Source organism: Varanus komodoensis, unplaced genomic scaffold (assembly GCF_004798865.1).
Source record: "Varanus komodoensis strain SLA01 unplaced genomic scaffold, ASM479886v1 scaffold47, whole genome shotgun sequence".
Classification (NCBI taxonomy): Eukaryota; Metazoa; Chordata; class Lepidosauria; order Squamata; family Varanidae; genus Varanus; species Varanus komodoensis.
The window spans coordinates 1955962-1981438 of NW_025336045.1; the positions used below are offsets into that span (position 1 = coordinate 1955962).

Genomic DNA, 25477 nt, shown 5'->3' on the forward strand with positions numbered 1-25477 from the left:
AAAAGACAGATAGACAGACAGAAAGAAAGAGAGAGGGGGGACAGACAGAGAAAGAAAGAGAGACAGACAGACAGACATACCAACAAGCAGACAGAGGGAGACAGACAGACAGAGACAGAGAGACAGACAGAAAGACTGAAAGACAAACAGAGAGACAGATGGAAAGAAAGAGAGAGAAAGACAGACTGACTTAGACAGACAGGGAGAAGACAGGCAGACAGACACATACGGACAGAAAGACAGTGAGACAGAAAGACAGACAGATAGTCAAAAAGACAGAGAGAGACGTCAGACAGTGAAACACAGACAGACAGACAGTAAGGAGAGAGACTGACAGACAGAGACAGAAGGAAAGAAAGAGAAAGACAGACAGAGAGACAGACAATGGGAGGAGAAAGAGAAAAACAGAGATGAGACAGACAGACAGACAGTAAGAGACAGACAGAAAGAAAGACAGAGAAAGAGAAAGATAGACAGAGAGAAAGAGAAAGAGAGAAAGACAGACAGACAGACAGACAGACAGAGAAAGAAAGTCAGGCAAACAGAGAGAGAGAGAGAGACAGGCAGACATACCGACAAACAGAGAAAGACTGACAGACAGACAGAAAAAGAGAGACAGAGAGACAGACAGAGACAGACGGAAGGACAGACAGGCAGAGAGAGAAAGAGACAGGCAGTCAGACTCACAGAAAGACAGAGACAGCCAGACATACAGACAGAGAGAGAGGGAGAGACAGACAGATAGACAGACGGAGACAGATAGACAGACACAGACAGACACAGACATACAGAGAGACAGACAGACAGAGAGACGAAAATACAGACAGAGAGAGACAGAGACAGTCAGACATACAGACAAACAGAGAAAAAGAGAGACAGACAGAGAGACAGACAGACAGATATACAGATGGACAGACAGAGACAGGCAGACATACAGGACTGACAGACATAGAGAGAGAAAAACAGACAGACAGAAAGAGAGGGACAGACAGACATCCAAACATACAGACAGAAAGAGGGAGACAGAGAGAGACAGAAAGGGATGCAGACAGAGAGACAGACACAGAGAGAGAAAGAGATGCAGACAGAGAAAGACAGACACTCATACAGACAAGCAGACAGACAGAAAGAGAGACAGACAGACAGAAAGAAAGAAAGACAAACAGAGAAACAGACAGTGAGAAAGAAAGACAGAAAGACAGACATGGAAAGACAGACAGGCAGACAGGCAGAGAGAGACACACAGACAGACACATAGGGACAGAAAGAAAGACAGAAAGACAGTGAGACAAAAAGACAATGAGAGGAGAGAGAGAAAGACAGACATAGACAGAAAGACACTAAGAGACAGACAGATAGACAAAAGACAGAAAAGAGACAGACAGAGAGAGAGACAGAAAGACATACCGAGATAGAGAGAGAGAGAGAGAGAGAGAGAGAGAGAGAGAGAGAGACATATAGACAGACAAAGACAGACAGATGGACAGACAGAGAGACAGACAATGAGAGGAGAGAGAGAAAGACAGGTATAGAGAGAAAGACAGACAGAAAGACAAAGAAAGAGACAGACTGACAGAGAGACAGAAAGATAGACAGGAAGAGAGACAGACAGACATAGACAGAGAGAGACACACACACTCAGAGAGAGAGGGACAGTCAGACAGAGAGACACAGACAGACACAGACAGACAGGCAGACAGAAGAGAGCCAATGAGAGGAAAGACAGACAGACAGAAATACTGATGGACAGAGAGACAGACAGAGACAGGCAGACATATAGGACAGACAGAGAGAGAGAAAGACAGACAGACACAATGAAAGAGAGAGAGAGAAAGACAGACAGACATAAAGACAAACATACATAAGGCAGAAAGAGGGAGACGAACTGAGAGACAGACAGATAGTCAGAGAGAGAGAGACAGACATTTATACAGACAGACAGAGGGAGACAGAGAGACAGACAGAAAGACTGAAAGGCAATGAGAGAGAGACAGAGACAGACAGAAAGACAGAGAAAGAGACAGACAGACAGACAAAAAGACAGAGAGACAGAGATAGAAAGACAGAAAGACAAAGACAGACACAGACAGACAGACAGACAGACAAAAAGACAGACAGTGAGAGTAGAGAGAGACAGACAGAGACAGAAAGAGAGACAGACAGACAGAGACACAGACAGTGAGAGCAGAGAGAAAAAGACAGACAGACAGAAAGACAGAGAGACAGAGAGACAAAATAAAAGACAGAGAGAGAAAGGCAGAAAGAAAGAGACAGAAAGACACACAGTGACAGACAGAGAGACAGACAGAGAGACAAAAAGACAAACAGAGAGAAAGACTGAGAGAGACAGAGAGAGAGAGAGAGAGACAGGCAGACAGGTAGAGACAGACATGCAGTCAAAGACAGACAGAAAGAGAGACAGGCAGGCAGGCAGAGAGTGAGAGGGACAGAGAAACAGAGAGTGAGAGAGAGACAGAGAGAGAGAGAGAATGGCAGAAACATAGAGACGGAGAGAGACAGACTGACATATATGCATACATACAGACAGACAGAGAGATAGAGAGACAGACATGCTGACATAAAGACAGATAGGACAGAAATACAGACGGACAGACAGAGAGACAGAAAGAGAGACAGGCAGAGGGACACTCATACAAGCAGACAGAGGGAGACAGACTGACAGACAGAGAAAGACAGAAAGCCTGAAAGACAAACAGGGAGACAGGGAGACAGAGAGAGAGAGAGAAAGGCAGACAGACAGACAGACAGACAGACAGAGGCAGAGACACAGACAGACACATAGGGACAGAAAGACAGAAAGAAAGTGAGACAGAGACAGACGTCAAGCAATGAAACAGATGAAACAATAAGACAGAAAGACATAAGGTGAGAGACTGACAGACAGAGACAGAAGGAAAAAAGAGTAAGACAGAGATGGAGACAGAGACAGACAGACAGGTACAGACAGAGACACAGACAATGAGAGAAGAGAGAGAAAGACAGACATATAGAGATAGAGAGACAGAGAGAAAGAGTGAGACAGATAGACAGACACAGACAGACAGAGAGACAGACAATGAGAAGAGAGAGAGAAAGACAGAGATAGAGAGAAAGACAGACAGAAAGACAGAGTAAGACACTGTCAGACAGAAAGACAGAAAGGCAGAGAGACAGAGAGACAGACATAGGCAGACACAGACAGAAAAAGACAGACGGGCAGACAGAAGAGAAACAGACTGTGAGAGGAGAGTCAGACAAACAGAAAGACAGAGATAGAAAGACAGACAGACAGACAGACAGAGACAGGTAGACATACAGGACAGACAGGGAGAAAGACAGACAGAAAGAAAGCAAGAGAGAGAGACAGACAGACCTATACACATACATACATACAGACAGAAAGATGGAGAAAGACAGACAGAGATAGAAAGAGGGACAGAGAGACAGACAGGGAGACAGCCAGACAGTCAGAGATAGACAGACAGAAAGACAGTGAGACAGAAAGACAGACAGATGCAGACGTCAGACAATGAAAAGAGACAGGCAGAAATAAGGAGAGAGACTGACAGAGAGAGACAGAAGGAAATAAAGAGAAAGACAGACATAGAGAGAAAGAGAGAAAGAGACAGTCAGTGACAGACAGAGAGACAGACAGACACATAGACAGAGAAAGACAGTTAGAGAGAGACAGGCAGACACATAGACAGACAGAGAAAGACAGTTAGAGAGAGACAGGCAGACAGACACTAGTACAGACAAGCAGACAGAGGGAGAAAGAGAGACAGACAGACAGATATATGCAGACACACAGGACAGGCAGACAGAGAAAGACAGACAGAAAGAGAGAAAGTGCCAGACAGACAGACATACATAAGACAGAAAGAGGGAGACAGACAGAGATACAGAGAGAAAGACAGACAGTCAAAGAGAGAGAGAAAGACAGACAGACATACAAACAGACAGAGGGAGACTGACCGAGAGAGACAGACAGAAAGATGGAAAGACAAAGAGAGAAAGAGACAGAGAAAGAGAAAGAGAGACAGACATAGACAGATAGACAGAAAGATAAGGAAAAAAAACAGAAAGAGACACAGACAGACACATAGCACAGATAGACAAAGAGGAAGACAATGAGATAGAAAGACAGGTATACAGACAGAAAGACAGACAGAGACAGACGTCAGACAGTGAAACAAAAACAGACAAACAGTAGGGAGAGAGACTGACAGTCAGAGACAGAAGGAAAGAAAAAGAAAGAAAAAGACAGACAGAGAGACAGACACAGACAGACAGAGGGACAGACAATGAGAGGAGAGAAAGACAGAGAGAGACAGAAAGACACTAAGAGACAGAGAGACAGACAAGGAGACAAAAAGACAAGCAGAGAGACAGACAAAGACAGACACAGGTGGACAGAGAGACAAAAAGACAGACACTGACAGGAAAGAGAGACAGAGACAGAGACAGACAGACAGAAAGACAGACAGACAAGCAGACAGAGACAGACGGACGGACAGAGATAGACAAACGCAGACAGACAGAGAGACATACAGTGAGAGGAGAGAGAGAATGACAGAAAGACAGACAGACAGATAGAAAGACAGGCAACAGATAGAAAAACAGACAAACAGAGAGACAGAAAGAAAGACAGAGACAGAAAGACAGAGACAGGAGACAGACAGAGAAACAGGCACAGACAGAAAGACGCAGACAGACAGAGAAACTGGCACAGACAGAAATACGCAGGCAGACAAACAGAGAGACAGACAGACAAACAGACAGAGAGACAGACAATGAAAGGAGAGACTGACAGAAATAGAGAAAGACAGGCAGGCAAACAGACCGACAGAGACAGGAAGACTTACAGGATGGAGTGACAGAGAGAGAGAAGGACATACAAACATACACAAAGACAGACAGAGAGACAGACAGACGGAGAGACAGACATACATACATAGATAGGCAGACAGACAAAAAGACAGACAGACAGAGAAACAGGCACAGACAGACAGACGCAGACAGACAGACCAAAGGAGAGACAGACAGACAGACAGACAGAGAGAAAGACAGTGAGAGGAGGGGCAGGCAGACATTTAGAAAGACAGGCAGGCAGGCAGGCAGAGAAGGAGACAGACAAACATACATACAGACAGACAGATAGGACAGACTGATAGAGAAAAAGACAGACAGAAAGAGAGTGAAAAACAGTCATACATACAGAAAGACAGAGAGAGAGAGAGACAGACAGAGAGACAGACGGACAGACAGACAGACAGAGACAGGGAGACAGGCAATGAGAGAGAGAGAGAGAGAGAGAGAGAGACAGACAGACAGACAGACAGAAAGGAGAGACAGACAGACCGACCGACAGACTGACAGACTGAGATAGAGAGATACACAAGCAGACAAGCAGACAGACAGAGATGGACAGACAGACAGACAGGCGAGAAAGACACACAGACAGAGAGACATACAGTGAGAAAAGAGACAGACAGACTTAGGGAAAATGAGATAGACAGACACAGACAGATAGACAGAAGGAGAGACAGAATGACAAACAGACAGAGAGAGACAGATAGTGAGAGGAGAGACAAACAGACATAGAGAAAGACAGACAGGCAGATAGACCGACAGATAAGCCGACAGGCAGACATACAAACAGATAGAGACAGACAGACAGGGAGAGAGACAGACAGTGAAATGTGAGAGAGACAGACAGGCAGGCAGGCAGACAGGCAGACAGGTAGAAAGAGACAGACAGACAGACTGAGGGAGTAGGGCAGACATACATACAGAAGGACAGGCAGTAAGACAGACACAGAGAGACAGACAGTGAGAGACAGGGACGGACAAACAGACTGAAAGATGGACAGAGAGAGAGAAAAAAAAGAACTACAGAGACAGACATACATAGGCAGGCAGACAGAGAGACAGAGAGACAGAGAGACAGACAGACAGACAGACAGACAGACAGACAGAGAAGCAGGCACAGACAGACGCAGACAGACAGAGAGACAGACAGAGAAAGACAGTGAGAGGAGAGACAAAGAGAGAGACAGACTGAGAGACAGAGATGACAGTCAGAACAGTGAGAGACAGACAGACATGGAGAGACAGACCGACAGACAGACAGCGACAGAGAGAGAGGGAGAGACAGACAGACAGAGAGACAGAGAGAGAGAGTGACAGACAGACAGAGACAGGCTGAAAGAAAAACAGAGATGGACAGACAGACAGACATAGAGGCAGAGAGACAGACAAAGACAGGCAGACAGGCAGTCAGAGAAAGGCAGACAGAGACAGAGAGAGACAGGCAGGCAGGCAGAGACAGGCAAACCAAGACAGACAGATGGACAGACAGACAGGCAAATAGACAGAAACAGACAGACAGGAGACAGACGAACACAGAGACAGACACAGAGACAGGCAGACAGACTCACCTTCCTGACCCCTGGAAGGGGTTTCCTTGGAAGGCAAGCAATATTGCTCCAACATACCCAATTTTGGCCAGTGCAGCTAACCTGCGAGTTACAGCCTCGAAAGGGGACAAATTTGCAGGGTGGCAGAATGCTTCCACATTCACAGTGTTTGCTCGGAGCAGTCCCCTGATACACGCTGTGCGTCGGTGCTCCTGCCCCAACCCTGGAAAGGGTGTCAGGGGATGTCAAGTAACATTTGTATAAATTGCCCAAAATTCAGCCTTGCCGCTGACACCCTGGTCACTGCCCTGCAAGGGGTCAAAATGGGCAGGGTGGCAAAATGCTTCCAAATTCACAGTGTTTGCTCTGAGAGGACGCCTGATACCCATCGTGCGTCGGCGCTTCTGCCGGACTGTGGAAGGGGTGTATGAGGAAGACAAGTTAAATCCGTCCAAAATGCCCAAAATCGGACAGCACCACTGACCCGCGAGTCACTGCCCGAAATGGGCCAAAATGGGCAGGTTGGCACAAGGTTTCCAAATTCAGTGTTTGCTCAGAGAGGGCCCCTGATACCCGTGCTGTGTTGGTGGTTCTGCTACACCCGTCGAAGTGCTGAGGAAGGCAAGCAAAATCTTTCCAAAATGGCCAAAATCCTCCACTACGCCCATCCTCAGTTCACGGCCCCAAAAGGGGCTGAAATGGACAGGTTCGCAGAATGCTTCTAAATGCATGATGTTGGCTCAGAGAGGGCCCCTGATACCCCCTCGTGTGTCTGCACTTCTTCCGGACCACTGCACCGCGTTTCTGGGGAAGGCAAGCAAAATCTGTCCAAAATGCCCAAAATCAGCATGCGACGCTCACGCCCGGGTCATGACCCTGAAAGGGGACGAAATGGGCAGTTTGGCAGAATGCTTCCAAATGCACAGTGTTTGCTCGGATAAGGCCCATGATACCCGTGCTGTGTCGGAGGTTCTGCCAGACGCCTGGAAATGGTGTCTTGGGAAGGCAAGCAAAATCTTTCCAAAATGCCCAAAATCCGACCGCGACGCTGACCCACAGGACAGGGCCCTGAAAGTGGCCGATATTGGCAGGTTGGCAGAATGCTTCCAAACGCAGTGTTTGCTCGGAGAGTGCCCCTGATACCCCCCGTGCATTGGCGGTTCTGCTGGACCTCTGGAAGGGGTGTCTCAGGAAGGCAAGCAAAATCTATCCAAAATGCCCAAAATCAGCCCGCAACGCCCACACGCGTGTCAGTACCCCGAAACAGGCAGAAATGGGCAGATTGGCAGAATGCTTGCAAATGCACGGTGTTTGCTCGGAGAGGGCCTGATACCTGCCATGTGTCTGCGCTTCTGCCTTACCCCTGGAAGGGGTGTCTGGGGAAGGCAAGCAAAATCCATCCAAAATGCCCAAAATTAGCCCACGACACCCACATGCAGGTCACATCCCCGAAACAGGCTGAAATGGGCAGACTGACTGGATGCTTCCAAATGCACAGTGTTTCCTTGGAGAAGGCCCTTAATGCCCGTTTTGCTTTGGCACTTCTGCCATATCCCTGAAAGGGTTGTCTGGGCAAGGGAAGCAAAATCCATCCAAAATGCCCAAAATTGGGACGCGACACCCACCCTCGAAACAGCTGATTCCATGAATGTATTTTGATTTTTCTACAACTGTCATGAGATAAGCATGTAACAAATGTGTTTCAGCAGATGTTCTAGAATACATTTTAATCAGGAGGGCAATATTAAGGTGAACATGGAACTTCAACAATGTAATCGTCTCTAAAAAAACAAATATTTGATGGAAATCCAAAGTCTGAATCACAGATAATGTGTGGTTCTCCTTCTGCCAAGGGATTCAGAAGGGCATTTGGTATTTATACCGAAGTATTTAATCTTTCGGTAAGGTCTCTTTAGTGGTCCCATTTTCCACTGCAAGGTTAGGGAAGATGAGGCATATTACTAATAATACTCTTTGGATTACATTGAATGTAAAGTGACTTGGTGACTGCTGCTTTGATTATACAGTCCCTGCTTGCTTCTAACTCTGCAGGCAGAAACTGGCTGTTTCTAAATTATCATGACTGTGGTACATATTTATTAAGAATAGATTACACACTGGCTAATTGTATAATATAATAATTCTATAATATATTCCATAAAGTGCATCATGGGAATGACTATATCTGTATATTTTTAAATTATTGGTAGGACACAATCCACTAGGAATATCATTTTGATGTCTTCTACTGAAAATAAACAAAAATCACACTCTGCTTGGATTCTACACAATTTCTGTCCTTTCATGTGGATTAGAAAAGGAGCTGTTCCCTGTGGGTTGTGTTCCAAATAACTTAAATGTAGCAATCCTAAGTCCTGTAAGTGTTCTTAAACTTATAAAAATATATCTCAGGTCATTAATAAAAGTAGACTTTTATTTTATTTAATATATTCAAAATAAATATTTCCATTTTCAAATATAGTCAATTATAGCCACAAGTATCCCAATTCTGGGGGTTCAGTTGCTTTTCTGTAACTAGTTGATATTGCCTTCTTCCCCTTGTTTAAAAAACAACAACACTTTTTTCCTTCAGGCAGATCACATACCTACAACTGGGGAAAGATGACAGAAGGAATTGGCTCATTCTGTACCTGTATCTATGTAGTTTTATACCTCATGGTTTTAGGCCAGCCCTAGAGCAGAAAGTGTGCTATTTTTTCTTAACTTTAATTTTTTATTTCAGATCACATTGCATGTAATATTTTTAAGCCATCAAGCACCTAATTGGACAAATGATTTAGGGAACATGCCTAGAACCCCTGGACAGCATCTGGAGAGCCATAGGAGAGTTTAGACTCCCAGATCCAAGCTCAGAGACTACTCCAGCTGCTGCTTCAGATCAAGAAAATGACCTTGGAGAAGGAGAAAGGGAGTTAGAGGGGAGGAGACTGGAGAAACCAGGATGTGAGCTATCCTGTGGCTGCGCCAGCCTCCTTTGCTCCCTCTTCCATCTAATGAAAAATGAAGGGCAAGAGGATGGGGTGATAAGATCACTTCCGCCCATTTGCACTAGTTGCCTGTAAACCTCTGAGTTTGGGGCTTATGGCCATTGCCATGGGACTCCACCTTCTGTACCTAAAACCAGGGAAAGATGATGCAAGAACAGACTGCTCTTGTTTTCTTGTACCTATTTCCATGTCATGACAAGGAGTTTCCATAATCAGTACTCACAAAACAGAACCAAAGAATGTGTAAAGCTGCACTGGACTGAAATTAGAGGCAGGTGAGGTGACCTAACTGCTGCAATGGAGAGCCAGTACGGCCAATACCATCTGCATAAGCCTGTCAATTCCCTATCCCAAGCATTTACTATTCAGGGGGTTAATTCACATCTGGCATTTCCCGTGAAATTTCTCAGGAGCACAAACGGCCATGAAACTTCAGTGGGGGTGTTTGTGCAGTGGTGCTGTTTCTACAGATGCATACCTCCACTTGGAGGCTGTACCCACAGTAGCCAAAATTTGTGGTCATGGTGTCTCACAAAGGAGCTGCAGCGATTAGGAACTTATGGTGGTTGCATGCTCAGTATTCAAAATGGAAGTACCTGCTTAATGAAACAACAGCTCTAAGTGAACATTTCCTGGCCACAAAATCAGTGGTCCCATTCATATCTGGGGTGCATCGTTGCACATCAGTACCTTTAACAGGAGAGAGCCATGTGCCTAATGTAGGTAGTAAAATGTCTTGTTTTAGGTGCATCTTACTCTCATGTACAAGAAAGGCATAAAAACCACATTTTAAAAATTGGAAATCTTTGGTACTTCCAAGGATGGGTTGGGAAGGTAGGATTGTTTTTCAGAATATTTTACATGGCTCTAATCAATTATCATGAGAAATAGCAAGTGATGGAGGATAATTCTGTGACCAACACAAAATGTAGGTGTGGAGATCATTACTCCTTGTACTTTAAATCTTTTTAAAGGAGTGCTGTTTTCTCTCAGATAGACCACAGGATTAACACTTACAGGACTTATCCTTGTATCTCCTATAAACCATAATGTTCTTAGGTTCACCTCAATACAATGCTGTAGCTGTGGATCAGAGGGAAAAATAAAGTGCCATCTATTGCACCTTACAAACAACTCTTTCAGAGCTTCACCTTACAACCTGGTGTTACGAATTCTAAGCACTCCCTGCCAACTTATCAAGTGTTGAATTAATGATGCTGTGATACACAGATGCTGGTATTGTCCTTGAGACAAAGATTTCACTGGAACAAGGCAACGACTTTCCTTCCCACTTAAGGGCTGTTTCTTCCTGTTTAGGTTTTGAATACCACAAAAGGCATTCAGATTTCAAAGTGAAGTGCTTTCTTGCTTCTTACTGAGTTTTACAGTTCTTGAGGGTTTTTTCCTGTATTGAAAAAGCACAACAACAAAGGGAGGGAGGGAGGGAGGAATTGCACGTGAGGACATAGTTTCTGAGGCTGGCACTGTGAGGACATAGTTTCTGAGGCTGGCACTGTAATAATGTGAAAGAGATGACAACTGCAATGCCTGGGCCCAGCTTTTTTTATGTTCCGAGTCCAAAAGTGCTGACTTTAACACCTGTTCGGAAGAGTTAGGGGCTTGGCATCCACCGGCTTATGCTTTTTTAACCTTTAGATCTGGCCACTGCGATATGCTGCAGATGGTTTAGCCCTGCACAGTGTTTCAAGTGTCAGCTGCTGCAGACTGTGGCTGCAGATTGGTTAGAAAGATAAGGGAAGTGTCAACATGTTCTGTTGGTTTTCCCACAATGGAGCTGTTTGCATGTCAAAACAGCCCACCATTAATCATTTAATCCAGTGAGACTGCAGCTGCCAGAGTTCAGATGACATGAATGACCCATGAAGAGCCTCAACACCCACAGGAGACTATGTTTTACATCCAACCTCTGCTTAAGCTTGTCATGTTATGTCAACCTGGAAAGCATCAGTTTTGCAAGGGTTTACTGTAGCATGCAGATTAATTACTGGGACCCACTGGTCTGAATGTATAAGATCACTTCTGGTCTGCTTGCATTGGCTGCCCCAATATGTTATTGCCCCAAGCACTATTCAAGGTGCTGATTTTAACTAGTAAAGATTTACATGGCTTAGGATCACAATCCTCAGTGGAGTGTCTCTCCCCACTGCTATCTACCCAGACACTAATAATCTAATAAATGAACAAACATTCAGGGCCTTCTTCCAAGGAAACCTGAGGGCAGCAACAAGAGGGAGGGCTTTGTTTGTGGTGGCCTCCCATCTATGGAATGACCTACCCACTGAGGCCTGTCTGGCACCAACCATGTCATCTTTTCTGTGCCAAGTTAGTTCTTAAGGATGCACAGAGATATTCAAGAATTTGAGGGGATTACCATCCCAGGTGTTTTACAGAGCCATTCTTCATGGTATGTTGTTTTAGCTGTTTTTAATTTTGTTTTCAAAAGTTTGTATTTTGGGATGGTTTTATGGTATTATTGTATTGTTTCTATGAACTGCTGTAATTGCCCAGAGAGCTTCAACTATGGGCAGTGTGCACACTCGCACATTAATTAAACGAATAGCGCTAATTCCCAGTAGCTTCCTCCAATTCAAAATGCTGCCTCTCACTTATACAATCTTAAGCAGCTGGAACCCTGCCTCTATCAGGAACCCCCTACTTCTGCAAGAGCTGGACTACCCACTAATTTCTACCAAAAAGGTGGCTCCAACCCTTTGGGGCCAGTTGCCTGCTTCAAGTCTCCAGGCATTAGCACAAAACTGCTTTATCTAGACCTGCGAAGGCTGGCCCAAGAGGTTTTGCTGCAAAGAACAATGCCATGTACAAAAGCCAGGTGGACTGAAAGAGGCATGTTCTGCACTGGTGGTAAGCAGTACCCTCCCTTACACTTGAGGACATCAGGCTGAGGTAGGGAGTGCTGGGCAGGCCATGTGGCATACAAGCTCTCTCCTTCGACCCCGTGCTGCCTTCTCCAAGCATCTACTGCCTGAAGTGGCTGTTTCTCTCTGCTTAATGATGCAGCAAGCCCATGCTTTGCATTCAGAAAGGCCCAGGTTCAGTCTTTGTCTTCTTCACTTGACAAGGCTCACAGCCAGCAGAACTAGGAAAGACACCTTCTTGCCTGAAAGCATGGAAAGGTGTTGCCAAACCTTACAAGCACTTGGATAATATGGGGCAAGCGGTCTGACTCAGTCTACATCGGACAGCTTCCTATGTTCAACTGGCTCAGCTTTCAGTAACTGAACTTATACTTTGTTTTAATAGTAGTAGTAGTTGTAGTAGTAGTGCATCTTGTTTCATGGGTATTTTTATTTGCTGTGCAAACTGCCTAGAGTTGTTAAGGTGTATAAAAAAGTGTGTGTGTGATATAAAACTGCTGGTATCCTAAAGATTCAACATGACATTCCAAGTGTAAGGCCTTGCTTTCTAGACCAGTAAAGAGATTCTCTATATTCAGCATAGTTTGGGCAAAAGAATGGTTTTTCACTTTTGCCTCAAAAAAAAAAAAAAGAAAAGAAAAGAAAAAAGAAAAAAAAGCCTCATTTACCCTAGAAAAGCCTTCTGTGATAAACACTAGGAGAATTTGTTGTTAGTACAACCTACCTTAGATTTTCAAGGGCAAATTTAGTTTCCTTTCGGCTCTTCTCAGTGATTGGATAGAACAGGAGTATGAACAAGCCTGTGGATATGAGGGTGGCTGGGACTGCAGCAATCAAGATTTTCAGCATGGTAGCAACACTTTGGGGCTGTTTGCATACCCCTGACTGGAAACCTGCAAATCTATGAAGAATTCACAGAACTGTTACTGTCGTATTCATCACGTCATGCAGTGAATGCTCCTCCCTCCCCATCTGAAGTGTTGACCCCAGTGCTCTGCTGGCTCCATCTCAAGTCAGCTTCCCCAGAGACCGGGCAACACTTCCCCACTTGCCAGGCCAGATCTGAGCAATGCTGGCATTAAGGACCTGTGAATGAAAGCACTGCATAATGACTGCAGAATGGCTGAAAAAGACATGATGTCTTGATCTCTGTCAATATTGGCTCGTTCTAGCAATTCTGCGCATCAGTCACTATACTTTGCAGGTAAAAATGCTTGACAAGCCTTACTTTCTGGAATTAATCTGTTTCTTCCTGTATATAAACATATTGTAGGATGTAATTCTGTATATTAGATAGAAAAAGTCCTACAATTCTTAGCCTGCTAAGACTACACAAATGTTTATATCCAGTTAGACTTGCTGCAGTGTTTAACTAGAATGCAGGACGTTTAAGTATAATTAATCTGCTAAAAATCATGTTAACTATCTGTATAGTCACTAAAGAAGAAACAGGGGATCTTCACTGGACTTGCTGGCAACACTCAATTTTAAATGGAACAATGTACTATCAAAAAATCACGTGTATATATCCCTGATACTCAAACATTGACTGGGTTTTATGTTTCTTAACTTTTTTGACATCTCTCAGATTACTTGGCAAATTGATTTACAGGTAGTGACCGTATCTTAGCTCTTCTTACATTAAAAAAAAATAAAAATCAACAAGTAATGCAAACATTAGTCACATTTGAGGCAAAACTGCATCAGACAAAGCAAATGTTGCATATGAAATTATTATTCATTTAATTTCTATACTGCCCCAAACAACAACAACTTAATTTCTATACTGCTCCAAAGCCAAAGTTCTCTGGGCAGTTTGCAACAGTGTATAAAACAATACAATACAATACAATACAAATACCATAAAACCAACATTAACATTTATTTAAAATATCTAAAAAATACAATTTAAAAAACCCTGCAAAGGAAAAGAATCCCCTCAGGCCACTGGATAACTAAGGAAATCTTTAAAGGCCTCCACATGAAGGGCTGTCCTGACCTGGCATGAAAAAGATGTTAAGGGAAGAAGCAAGGAAGTTGTTCAAAAGATGAAAGGCCTTTGTTTAACTGAATGGTTCTCCAGGAGGTTTGGATCAGCATTAGAATGGATTTCAGGTTTCAGCTAGTACAGGTAATTTAAAACTTACTCTTTGCTGCAGCAATATATAACAATAAAATCTGTGTAACATTAAAATCTGCAGAGCAAAGCTTGACTTATTGACCTTCAATCTGCTTAACAATAGCCTGGCCTACAAACTTCAAATCAGTTCTCTCAACAGATTTTAATTGTGTTTACTGGGGGTTTTAGCTCAAGCTTTTGGCTTTCAAAATAACCTGTAGTTAACCTCTTTTCATGCCTTTTGCTTAGGGCCCTTTGTCTAGGGCAGGGGTCAGCAACCTGCAGCTCCGGAGCCGCATGTGGCTCTTTCATCCCTCTGCTGCGGCTCCCTGTTGCTCAAAATATGCGTCACAACTGCCAATGTGTGATGCCCACCGGCATGCGATTTATTGAGCTTTTCGACCCCCAGTAGGCCAACCATGGATAAATCCAAGAAAGAAAAGTTTCAGAAGAAAACAGAACGTTTAATGGTACGTGGGAAGATTCATTTGCTTTCACTGCTGACGAGACTGGTTTACCAGTAAGCTTAATATGTGGTGAGAAATTGGCAAACAACAAAAAGTCAAAGGTTGCAAGACATTTCCAGAATGAACACACAGCCTTTGCTGACAAATACCTGGATGGAGATGAGAGAAAAAAAGCCTTTTCTGAACTGATGCGGAAGGTTGATCTGAGCAAAAATCATTTCAAGAAGTGGATTAAGTCTGCAAATTCAACTGCATATGCTAGTTTTGTGGCCATTCAGGAAATAGTCAGGCACAGGAAGCCGTTCACAGATGGAAATTATATAAAAGAATCATTCATTGATTTCATAAATGCAACACACTATAGTTTTTTTATACGTAGCATAAAGGTAAAAAACGATATATGCAGTGTTATCTTCATTTTAGATGTCAAAAGGGTTTTGTGGCTCCCGGTGTTTTCTTTTCTGTGGGAAACGGGTCCAAATGGCACTTTGAGTGTTTAAGGTTGCCGACCCCTGGTCTAGCGTATAAAAGTAGTATCCCACATAACTATACTTAAGCAAGCTATTCTTACTATTCTTTGGGACATTTTGTTTTCCAGGCATGATTTAGTTTAGAGAAAGACAACTATGAAAGGTAGTAGGCCAAAATTTGGAGGGATTTTTTACTTCTATGATTTTGACAATATCCTATAAGGACTGGATTGTAGGCCTACTTCTATGTAAATTACACAACATTATCTGAAGCTGTGGTCATCCAGGCACTTCACAATGAAGGTTGATAAGAAACTGAAATCTCTTACAGCCTTGTGCACTATTTTCTAGCTGCACATATTTACCAAGGAGTGGAGAGTGTCAAATATGAGCTGAGTAACATTCTTCCACAAGCACACAGAATTAGCTTTAACCTGTTTGTGAAAAACAGTTTGGAAAAATGTCCCAGTAAGACTGTAGCATATTGTCTTGAACAGCAGAAGTATCATAATGTTCTTTCAGCTATTAAATATGAGAATGATAGGCTACATACCTCTCCCACAGGTATAAATTAGAATTTTAAAAGTTTTATTCTGATTTGTATCGTTTGGGTAGCAAAACATCAGGGCAAGAAATAGAAGCATACCTCCCCTCATGTTAAAGTTCTATGCACAAATTCCTTACAACAGGAATTCCTGCTCTGAATGTGGAGGAAATTAAGAAAGCATTGACTAATATGAATAAAGGGAAATCACCAGGTTCAAATGAAATTCCAACTGAGTGGCATAAAACATTTTTTACTCTTAGCTCTAAAACTGCATTGCCTTTACAATTATATTTTTGAAACACTCTCCCTTTCTTTTGCATTCATTGAGGCTCATATTACAGAGGTTCCTCTAAACCTAGGAAGGATTACACTTAGTTAATTACTGTAGGTATTAAAATATTAATTGTATTTTTTCTCAACATGTTATTGCAACATTGGTTCAACCAACCAGTGGGATGTCTTAGACATAGACAGGAGGCTGATAATTTTAGATTGGTTCTTTATTGAATTGTTTTACACTCACGTAGAACAGACCAGACTGCTACTGTTTCTTTGGGTACTAAAAGGGCCTTTCACAAAATCCATAGGAAATTATTTTTTGCTACTTTGTGTAATGTTGGCTTCACTCATGAATTTTTGTAATGGATTAAAATTATATATTCAAATTATAGGACTAGAATTATAACTAACAGTACTTTTGTCACTTTCTTTACACTTGAGTGAAGTAGCAGAGATGTCCACTTTTCCCACTGGAATGTGTTTTATGTTCAGAACTCCAGGCATGGCATATTAGACATGTATAGTAGCATTCTTGGCTGTGTACACAGCTATTTAGAATTTAAGATTATTCTTTATGAAGATGATTGCTTACTGTTTACTTCACAGCTGTAGGCATCTATCCCAGTTTTGATGCAGTTGATTAATACTTATGGTGAATTTTCTTGCTATTCAATTAATTGATCAAAGTTTGAACTGATGCCAGTTCGAGATATTATATCACATAGTATATTAGCTAATTGGCAAATTCAGTGGTGCTGGGATTTCATTACTTGCTTGGGAATACTTAACCCCAAAGCCTATCTCTAATGATTACATTAAACATGAACAAATTGACTGAGATCTCACAGGATATAGACAGATGGGCTTTGCATAAGTTGAATGGGGCAAGGTTAACAGACTTAAAAGGAAGAATATTATACTCAAGATTTTCTGTTATATGTGGAATTCCTATATTTATATATGGAAAATATTTTCAAATTGTAATTCTCTGTTTCACCTATTTTTCTGGGGTTCCTTTCTACTACAAATATCTTTGAAAAAAAATGTAATTTTCTATTAAGGAAGGTGGTTTGGCTTTCCAGATTTCATGTTATATCCTCCGGCCTATTTTCTGACCTATACTAAATCTTGGTCATTCCTACTTAGCTCATATTTCTTCACCTTTGTCAGTTCTGAAATCATTTTGTCTGATCTTTTCACATGAATGGTATTAGGCTCTTGACATATAAAAAGCATAAGGGTCCTTCTATAGGTCTGGGTGCCAGGGTTGTGCGGCAGGTAATATCATACCAATTACATTTTTGTCCATTTCCACATGCTAAATGACCTTACGGTGAAATTTCTTTGTGGCAGACTTGGATGGGTAAGTTGATTTTTACTTTGGATAAGGTGGGGGGTGTGATGATGTCCTTTTATCATTTCAGATGTGTGTGCCAAATATGATTTGCCTGCTACAGCTGAATGCCAATACTTGCAACTGCAGCATTTGTTAGAGTCTAGGGCTGGTCCTACAACTTTTAAAGCTTCACACTACTGGAAACACTTACTGAGGTGATCAGTTATATCAATCTGCATTCATATATATTTATTATCAGTAAATATGATACACAGTTTTTCTTTTATCCACTTTTAATTATTTTGTTTTGGTGAAACTTATAATAAAAACTAACAACTTTCCCCACAGCCCCCCTCAAGAAAAAGTAATCATACACAACAACCATTGGGCCAGATGGGGAAACGCCTCCATTTCAACAGACACGTTCAATCACTTGGGGGCCCAAATAGAGCAGTTCACAAATTTTGGAGAACTGTGGTAGCCAAACAGAAGCCTAGGTCTCTCCCTCCCTTGAGGAACTGAGTCTTATCACTAACCTCATGGCTCATGCTACATCCCAGATAAACTCTTGAGATTAATATCCATCTTCCCTTTCATCATCTCTAAGCCTGGAGGTGGTGAGTGATAGGAAATTGATCTGATAGCTGTGTTAGGCTTTTAGGCTGATAGCTGTGTTAGTACAAGCTCTTGAGTGGTACACCTGATAAGCACTAAACCCCCTACATTTTGACATTCCAAACCTGACATAACAGGAGAGTGAGCAGAGAAAGAGCAATGCATGTACTTATGCCAGCAGGCAGGCAGATTGGATGGATGACAATTTATTAAAAATACATACATGTGTGTACTAATACAATACTTCCTGCACACTGCACACTAATTCAACTAACAATATAGCAACAACCGGGAATTCTTCCCAAGGTGTGCAGATTCTTGCCCAAACTTACCACTCAGATGATTGGGCAGTTACCCAGGCAGTGTGGTTTCCATGCTCCCTGACCCATCCTTCTGGCCTTGTCATGCATGCTGGCAGCATTCCTGAGCAAAATCCTCAGCCTCTTCTTATTCTTACCAATGAATTACAGGCTTCTCCTCCTGAGTGGTCCACTGTGGTGCTGAGGCAGCTTCTACCTTTCCCCCTCCTGAGTGCACCTGCATGTCTGTGGCTCTCCACAGCCACTCCAGTTCCCACAGGGATTTTTATTAAATGAATATATACAGTTCTGCTGCAATTCCTCCCTTCTTCCTCTGTGTATTTTTGTGCTGTCTTCCTGTTTCTAAAGGTAAACACGGAGATGGACTCAACCAAAGGGAAGTGCGTAATGACACATCTGCGGCTAGGGAGCTGAGGGCAGTAGAAATCGAAGGCTAGAAGCCTTCACTTCCCCAACTGTTTTTTCCACAGGACACTATGGTATTTTCATATCATCAATGGTAATACGGCAATCCTGGGTCCAGATGACCAGAGAAGCCCCAGAGAAGCATGGAGATCTTAGAACAGACCGTTGATTCTCTGTGGTCTCAAAAAACCTAATCCTACTGTTCAGCAATTCTGGAACTGAGTTTGGATGGCACAACAGACACACAGTGGTAAGATTTCATCATGGCTTCTCAAGTAATTCAAACTAGCCCAAAGTCAGGCAGATACTGTGCTAATATTATACTCATAGGAATGATTATCATCATCATTTATTTAATACTTAAGAACATATGAGGAGCCATGCTGGATCAGACCAAGGGTCCATCCAGTCCAGCACTCAGTACCCAAACAAGCTGCCCACAGGATCCCTCAAGCAGGAAGGGTGCAAGACCTCCAGCTGCCCAAGCTCCTCAGCAACTAGTGTATGCAGGCAGCCCACCTCTGTTAAAGGGCCTGGCACTGTATTTATTTACCACAGTAACGTAAAAATTACATGCACGTCAAATATCAGGAGTAACCCTTTGGCAGCTAGCTCAATCAATTAATGTAAGAAAACACTCACTCTAGACTCAAAGAAGAAATTCCCAATCCAATGCCAGCTGATATCTTATGAAAAAACACATATGAAGAATAAAAGATGGTTTCGTGCCCTGTTGAATGTGGATGCTGCACTCGGAAGTGGTCAACTAAATCAGGCAACATGGACCTTTAGCCAACAACAATAATAAAATACATAGCTTAATTAGAAATTTCCAGGAAATGCTATGGCATTTAATTATTTGCATACATTTTTAAACAAGATCACATTTCATGGAATGCTTAATCTGTACTTTAACACCTACTGAATTTTAACAAAACAAATTAGGTCAAGTTGGTAAGGAATCCAGAAGCAATCAGTTTTCTCCCTCATGTTAGTTGGAAGGGACTAGAATTAGTAGGACTTTGCTATTCAAGTATAAGCACAGGAAGGGAAGATGGGATGGTATTCTTGATTAACATCAAAATCAATGATTTCAGTGGATCCATGACTAAAAGCATCACGTAATGTGACTGAATCAGTTTAATGTATTCCTCAAGGACATATGTGTAACAGCAAAAATGATATAAATTTGTAAAAACTTTCAAGCTATTACTTTTAAAAGAGACCCCCCATACCCCCTGCAACTGATTGCATGCTTTCTTGATGCAGAAAGAAACAGGTGACTTTGAGCAGCAATTCAAGCAGTCAGTCACTTATGTATTTCATGGATCCCAGCTACTTCCCATGCATGACTGGTCCGACTGCTAGGCAGAGCTGCAGCAGATGATGGGAAGGGGAACACTGGAATCAGTGTGTGCCACTTCCACCTCCTATGCAAGCCCACTGTCCTCAGCGGTGGGGAGGATGCTGTCCCATGGCCAGCAAGAAAGATTCAGGCTGGCAGGCTTTTATACACATAACAGAGAGAAGTGCCATCTTGTCCTTTGCCTTAGGCAGTGAACTATCTTGGGCTGGCCCTGTTCCCAAGGCCTCTAATCCACATCTCTAAACCAATATTGCCTCAGCCTCCCTTAAACTCAATCATTCTAATCCTTGCAAAACCCAAATAATAATAAAATACATACCGTTCTGCAAAGCACAAATAGAATGAAAACAGTAGGCAAATTGTATAAAATCAGCATTGGCTGGTATGTTTTTAACATGACATAAAATGGTTTTAAAGCTCTCTCTCCTGCTGTTCTTGACAGCCTATGGATCTTGTTAGAGTTGCCAAATAGAAGGCAGCTGGTCTAAAATAAAAAGCACCTTGCACAATGCAGGCTTTACATTCTCATTTATTTCTCTTAGTGGTTTCAACACCATTAAATAATGTAAAGGTGCATCATTACATTCTTGTGGGTAGAATGTAAATGTCAACATGTACAGTTTTACATTTAATGGCTTGACAGTTACACATTTTTGCTTTCGGGAATGGGAAAGCTGTTATACTATGGTTCAGCTTTTCTGATCAGTTTGCTTTAGCTTTGGGAGGCAACTGATCTTCCACACAAGTGCTCTTTCTTAGACTGAATGGGTAAGCTCACCTGTTATAGATGTGACAGAGACTCTGATGTCCCAAACAACCTGCCATGACAAATATTTCCCTCCAAGGTCGTGAACTGCCCACTTCCATCTGGTACATTTGCACACACCCATCCAAAATTCTCACCATGGCAACAGCATAGAGGCTGCAATGCTCAGGCCAGATACAAAAGCCGTCACGTAGGCAAGGATAAGGTTTGGGATGGTCACCAGCATGATCACAAAAGGAATCATCCACTAGGAGAGAAGGAAATCGAGGACAAAGTATCAATCATATCCAGTGTCAAACATGAGGACAAAATGCCTTTGTAAGGTGGCATATTGTCTGTAGCGAGGTCATACTGCTTTAGAAGATTTCTATTTGCCAAACTGACCGTGGAAAAATGGTCAACTCTGAGAGTGACAGTCTGTCCACAGGAATTTAATACTGACAAGAGGCACAGTAAGTGCTTTGGATTTCCCATGAAATAGCCAAGGCTAAAGAATGTCCTGATTTGTTAATTTTCTAGCGTCTTTCTTAAATGGTGTGGAGGCAACAAGTATAAGGAGGCAACAGAAGGAAGACTGTCTGCCTAGTGGAAACCAACAGAAGGCATGAACTACTAAGCTGATTTAGGGTGCCATCCTATTGTTTGCACCCTCAGTGATTAGAAGCTCTTGAACTCAGAGGCTTCCGATAATCCAGTGAGGGGCAGTGGAGTCTATTGCTACCTCCCTATCTTCCCATCCCTGTCAAAAGCCCAGTTTTAAAAGGAAACCTGACTTCTACAACTGTCAAGACTCCCAGCTCTCATAAATGGGATGACTTGCAGTTTTCCAGGCAGGCACCTAAAGTTTTGGGAAGGGGAGGAAAATGTAGAGGACACTAAGAACAGTCAGGTCTAAAATAAAAAGCAAAAACAACAAACTACAGAATCTCACAGGGAAAGGGGTGCAAACAATAGGATGCCAGCAAAGTTCCCCTTGCAGCTTCGCCCCTCACTTGATACCTTGCCTTCTGATAGCTGTCAAATGAGGAGCAAAGTAAAAAAACCTATTTGTAGCTTTGCTTTGTCCATGTCTAATGAACACCATGCATGTTTGATAGTCAGAGTGGTGTACTTTCACACTTCTATACTACTGACAATTTTAAAAACATTACATGTATCTTGGCTGCAAAAAGAAAAAAAAGAGTCACTCTAACCAAAGTCACTCTAACATGCCATGTTGCCTGTTACTTTGCCAATGGCTTTTCTTGGAAATCACAAAAAATGATGTCTTAAAAATGGTAAAAGGAAAAACAAGCTGCCACAATCACAAAAAGAGGTGCTGTTGGCTCAGGGAACACACTACTTGGGTGCTGGGTGGTGTGGCTGCTGCTGGTCGCAGCTTGGGTGAATTCTGAAAAAGCAGCAAGATTTTACTGGGAGGCTTGACGATCCGCTAATTTTTTCATGGATGTGTTATTTATGTGTGCTGTTAAGTTCAAAATTGCCTGGGAACGTACTGGAATTGCACCTTAAATGTACCTTTAAGAAATACATGCTACCTGCTCTACGATCCAGATAGTCAAGTAACTCAGCAAGTTCCATGTATTTCAGGCACATGTTGAAAACAGGTCCTGGGCATCACCACAAGTTGCTGTGGTGAGGTCAAATGTGCTGAATGCTCCCTCTCTGGATTCTTGCTTTCCTTGCCCCCATGAGAACTTAAGAAGAGCCTATTAATTCCTTAATTTAACAATTAACAAAATTAATAATGTTGATTGTTTAATTATCCCATTGTGCTATTCCTGTTTTGCAGTCTGTAACATGGTGTAGATTTTATTAATGGCCTTTGGCTGACAAATAAATGATGACTGACTATGGTACCAATCTTTCTGTTAAACACAAAAGAAGCAGCAAGAAACAGAACTCAGGATGTGAAACACACAGTGTGCACAGTAGTTGAAACAGTCTGTCCTGTTCAGCATTGGTCATTGTTTCACCACAAGAGAGCACTCCAGCAATGCAAGATTGTAATGTGCCTATACTACTAAGCAGATCAAGCAAAGAGTAATGTTTACCTACCTGCAGGCCAAAGTGCCCAGAAATGTACAAACCAGTATCACCACAAAATAGGATTCATTTCAGTAAACAAGGGATATGACCCAACAGAGCACAGGCTCTGATGAATTTTCTCAGAAACTCTGCTAGCATAAATAGAGATGATAGCAAAGAAACTCATCGCTGCTGTGAGTATTGTGGTACAGATAAAAGATTGCAGACAGTGATTACTTTTAGTCTTCCCATTAATTATAGTATACAATCTGCATTTGTAAAGTGTCTTACTTTCCAACTCAATTCCAAAACTCTAAATATGCACATATTTTATAATTGCCTAATCTGGGCAAGAAATTACATTGTATGCTAAATGACATGTTGGTTAAGGGCTGTGGAGAGAGCTCTTAGAAAGAACTGGAGGCTTTCTGGTTTAAGAAAAATAAAGTCTATCAGGACCATACTACAAACTAGGCTGACTATGCAGGACTGTTCTAATAATTCTTTATATGATATCAACTTAAACACAACAGTTTGTCATTGCCAATAAAAACAGGACTTAAGAAAGGGGTTCCTTAAGCTAGGCATGTGAGGTCACAGACAAGAGTTTAAACTTCTGGTTTAAGGGAAATGCTGGTTAGATTCTGGAAGGCTGCAGGAAGGAGTGTGGTGTCCCAGAGGTATGGGCCAGCCAACCACTGGTTGCACAATCTGCCCCCTACTGGTCCGAGGAGAGTATAACCCATTGTGTGCAGAGGAAACTGAGCAAACCTGAAGTAGAAGGAATGCAAACAGGATTGGATGTCAAGCACAAGCTGGGAGACATGATGCCTAATATTGGCCTAGATGGAATAAGAAGTGGAAAGGCCAGAAAGGGAGGCTCTCACAAATTTCAAAATTCATCTGTGTTTTGCTGATGATATTCAGCACAATCTCACAAATATTTGGTGCAAAAAATGCCAGATTCCATGCTGTGCTTCAATGGTTTACTTACGGATATCCCACATGTGGCAGTCTTTTTGCCAAAGTGCTTCAGAAACTTTTGCCACAATGGAATGCCTAGCACTGCTGAGACCTATAAAGAATGAGAAAGAAAGTGGGACGGGACAATGAAATGTTTTATACAGTTCAACAGGATCAGCAAAGCAGGTTAAAAGTTACTAGAACTGGAAACATGGGAATAGTTCCATACGTCATAAAAAAAGGGAAAGGCACAAGTTGGACCATACTGGATCACACCAAGCAAATCTCATGTGTATTCAATGAAGATGGGTCAAAAGGGTAATCAAATAGTTAGCAAACAGTATTTTTAGAGAAGCAAATCAAAATTAGTGTATTCTCCACCTTATCCAACTTCCTAGGCACATTCCAGATTGCAAAACTGATTATATATCACGGATCAGGATAAAAAATAGCATATTTTCAGAGGCTGTACCCCACCTTTGGAACATGTCCTTCAATGAGGTGTGCCTGGCTCCATTCTTGCTGTCCTTTCTGCACCAGTCAAATACCTTTTTATTCAAGAAATATTTTTAATTGATACCCATTTTAACTGTGTTATTCAGATCTCCTTGGTGCTGAGTTATTGCATATATTGTTGTTGGCATGGCCATTATTATATTGATTTTTTAATGATGTTTTATTTTACATGGTGTGTACTTATTGTAGCCACCTAGAGAGCCCTATGGGCCAATGTGAAGAAATAGAAATGTATGAATATATATATATATATATATATATATATATATATAATGTATAGTATAAGAAGCATATATTTTGCATAAAAGCCTTGTGATGAGGTCATCAAGAATTTCCATCCAGAATTTCCATGATGTATTAAGTCTAGCTTGCTTTTAAAGCAAAACTATCCTTCATAAGTACCGTATTTTTCACTCTGTAAGACGTGCCTGACCATAAGACGCACCTAGTTTTTAGAGGAGGAAAACAAGAAAAAAAAATATTCTGAATCAAATGGGCACATAATCACAGGCACATTCCCCATCACTTCCCCATGGGCTGCACATCTGACAGATTTATTGCACACACATATTTACTCTATAAGACGCACAGACATTTCCCCTTTCTTTTGAGGGGGAAAAAGTGTGTCTTATAGAGCAAAAAACAAGGTACCTGCAAGAAGTACTGATGTATGAATCAAACAGTTTAGAACTTATTGCAAATTTGTCCAGATTAGTATATCACAATCAACAATTCCTAAGTAGTAACGCCAGTTCCATAAACAGAATTCTGTTAATTCCATAATACCAGCTGTTATATCAAGGTGCAAAGAAAATTGCATCTTGAAAAGAATTAATTTTTTATTAGCTATAGTGTGGGAAAACATTTTCCTTCCTTTATGCTCACCATAAACACTGTAGTGTATACTTAAGAGTGCTCATAGTGGAAAACTATGAGAAAACTGAGTATAGTCAGTT

General features: G+C 42.1%; 1 protein-coding gene across 1 annotated transcript in view; it reads right to left on the reverse strand.

Annotated features, from left to right (window-relative positions):
• Positions 1 to 25477, reverse strand: part of LOC123030847 (major facilitator superfamily domain-containing protein 2B-like) — a 61679-nt gene that overhangs the window by 2156 nt on the left and 34046 nt on the right. Inside the window, exons 5-8 of the mRNA XM_044445134.1 lie at positions 24037 to 24117; positions 21152 to 21261; positions 19525 to 19668; positions 13049 to 13225 (exon numbers count right to left, since the gene is read on the reverse strand). Of these exons, the coding sequence (XP_044301069.1) occupies positions 13049 to 13225; positions 19525 to 19668; positions 21152 to 21261; positions 24037 to 24117 (512 nt within the window). The remainder of the gene's footprint in view (positions 1 to 13048; positions 13226 to 19524; positions 19669 to 21151; positions 21262 to 24036; positions 24118 to 25477) is intronic.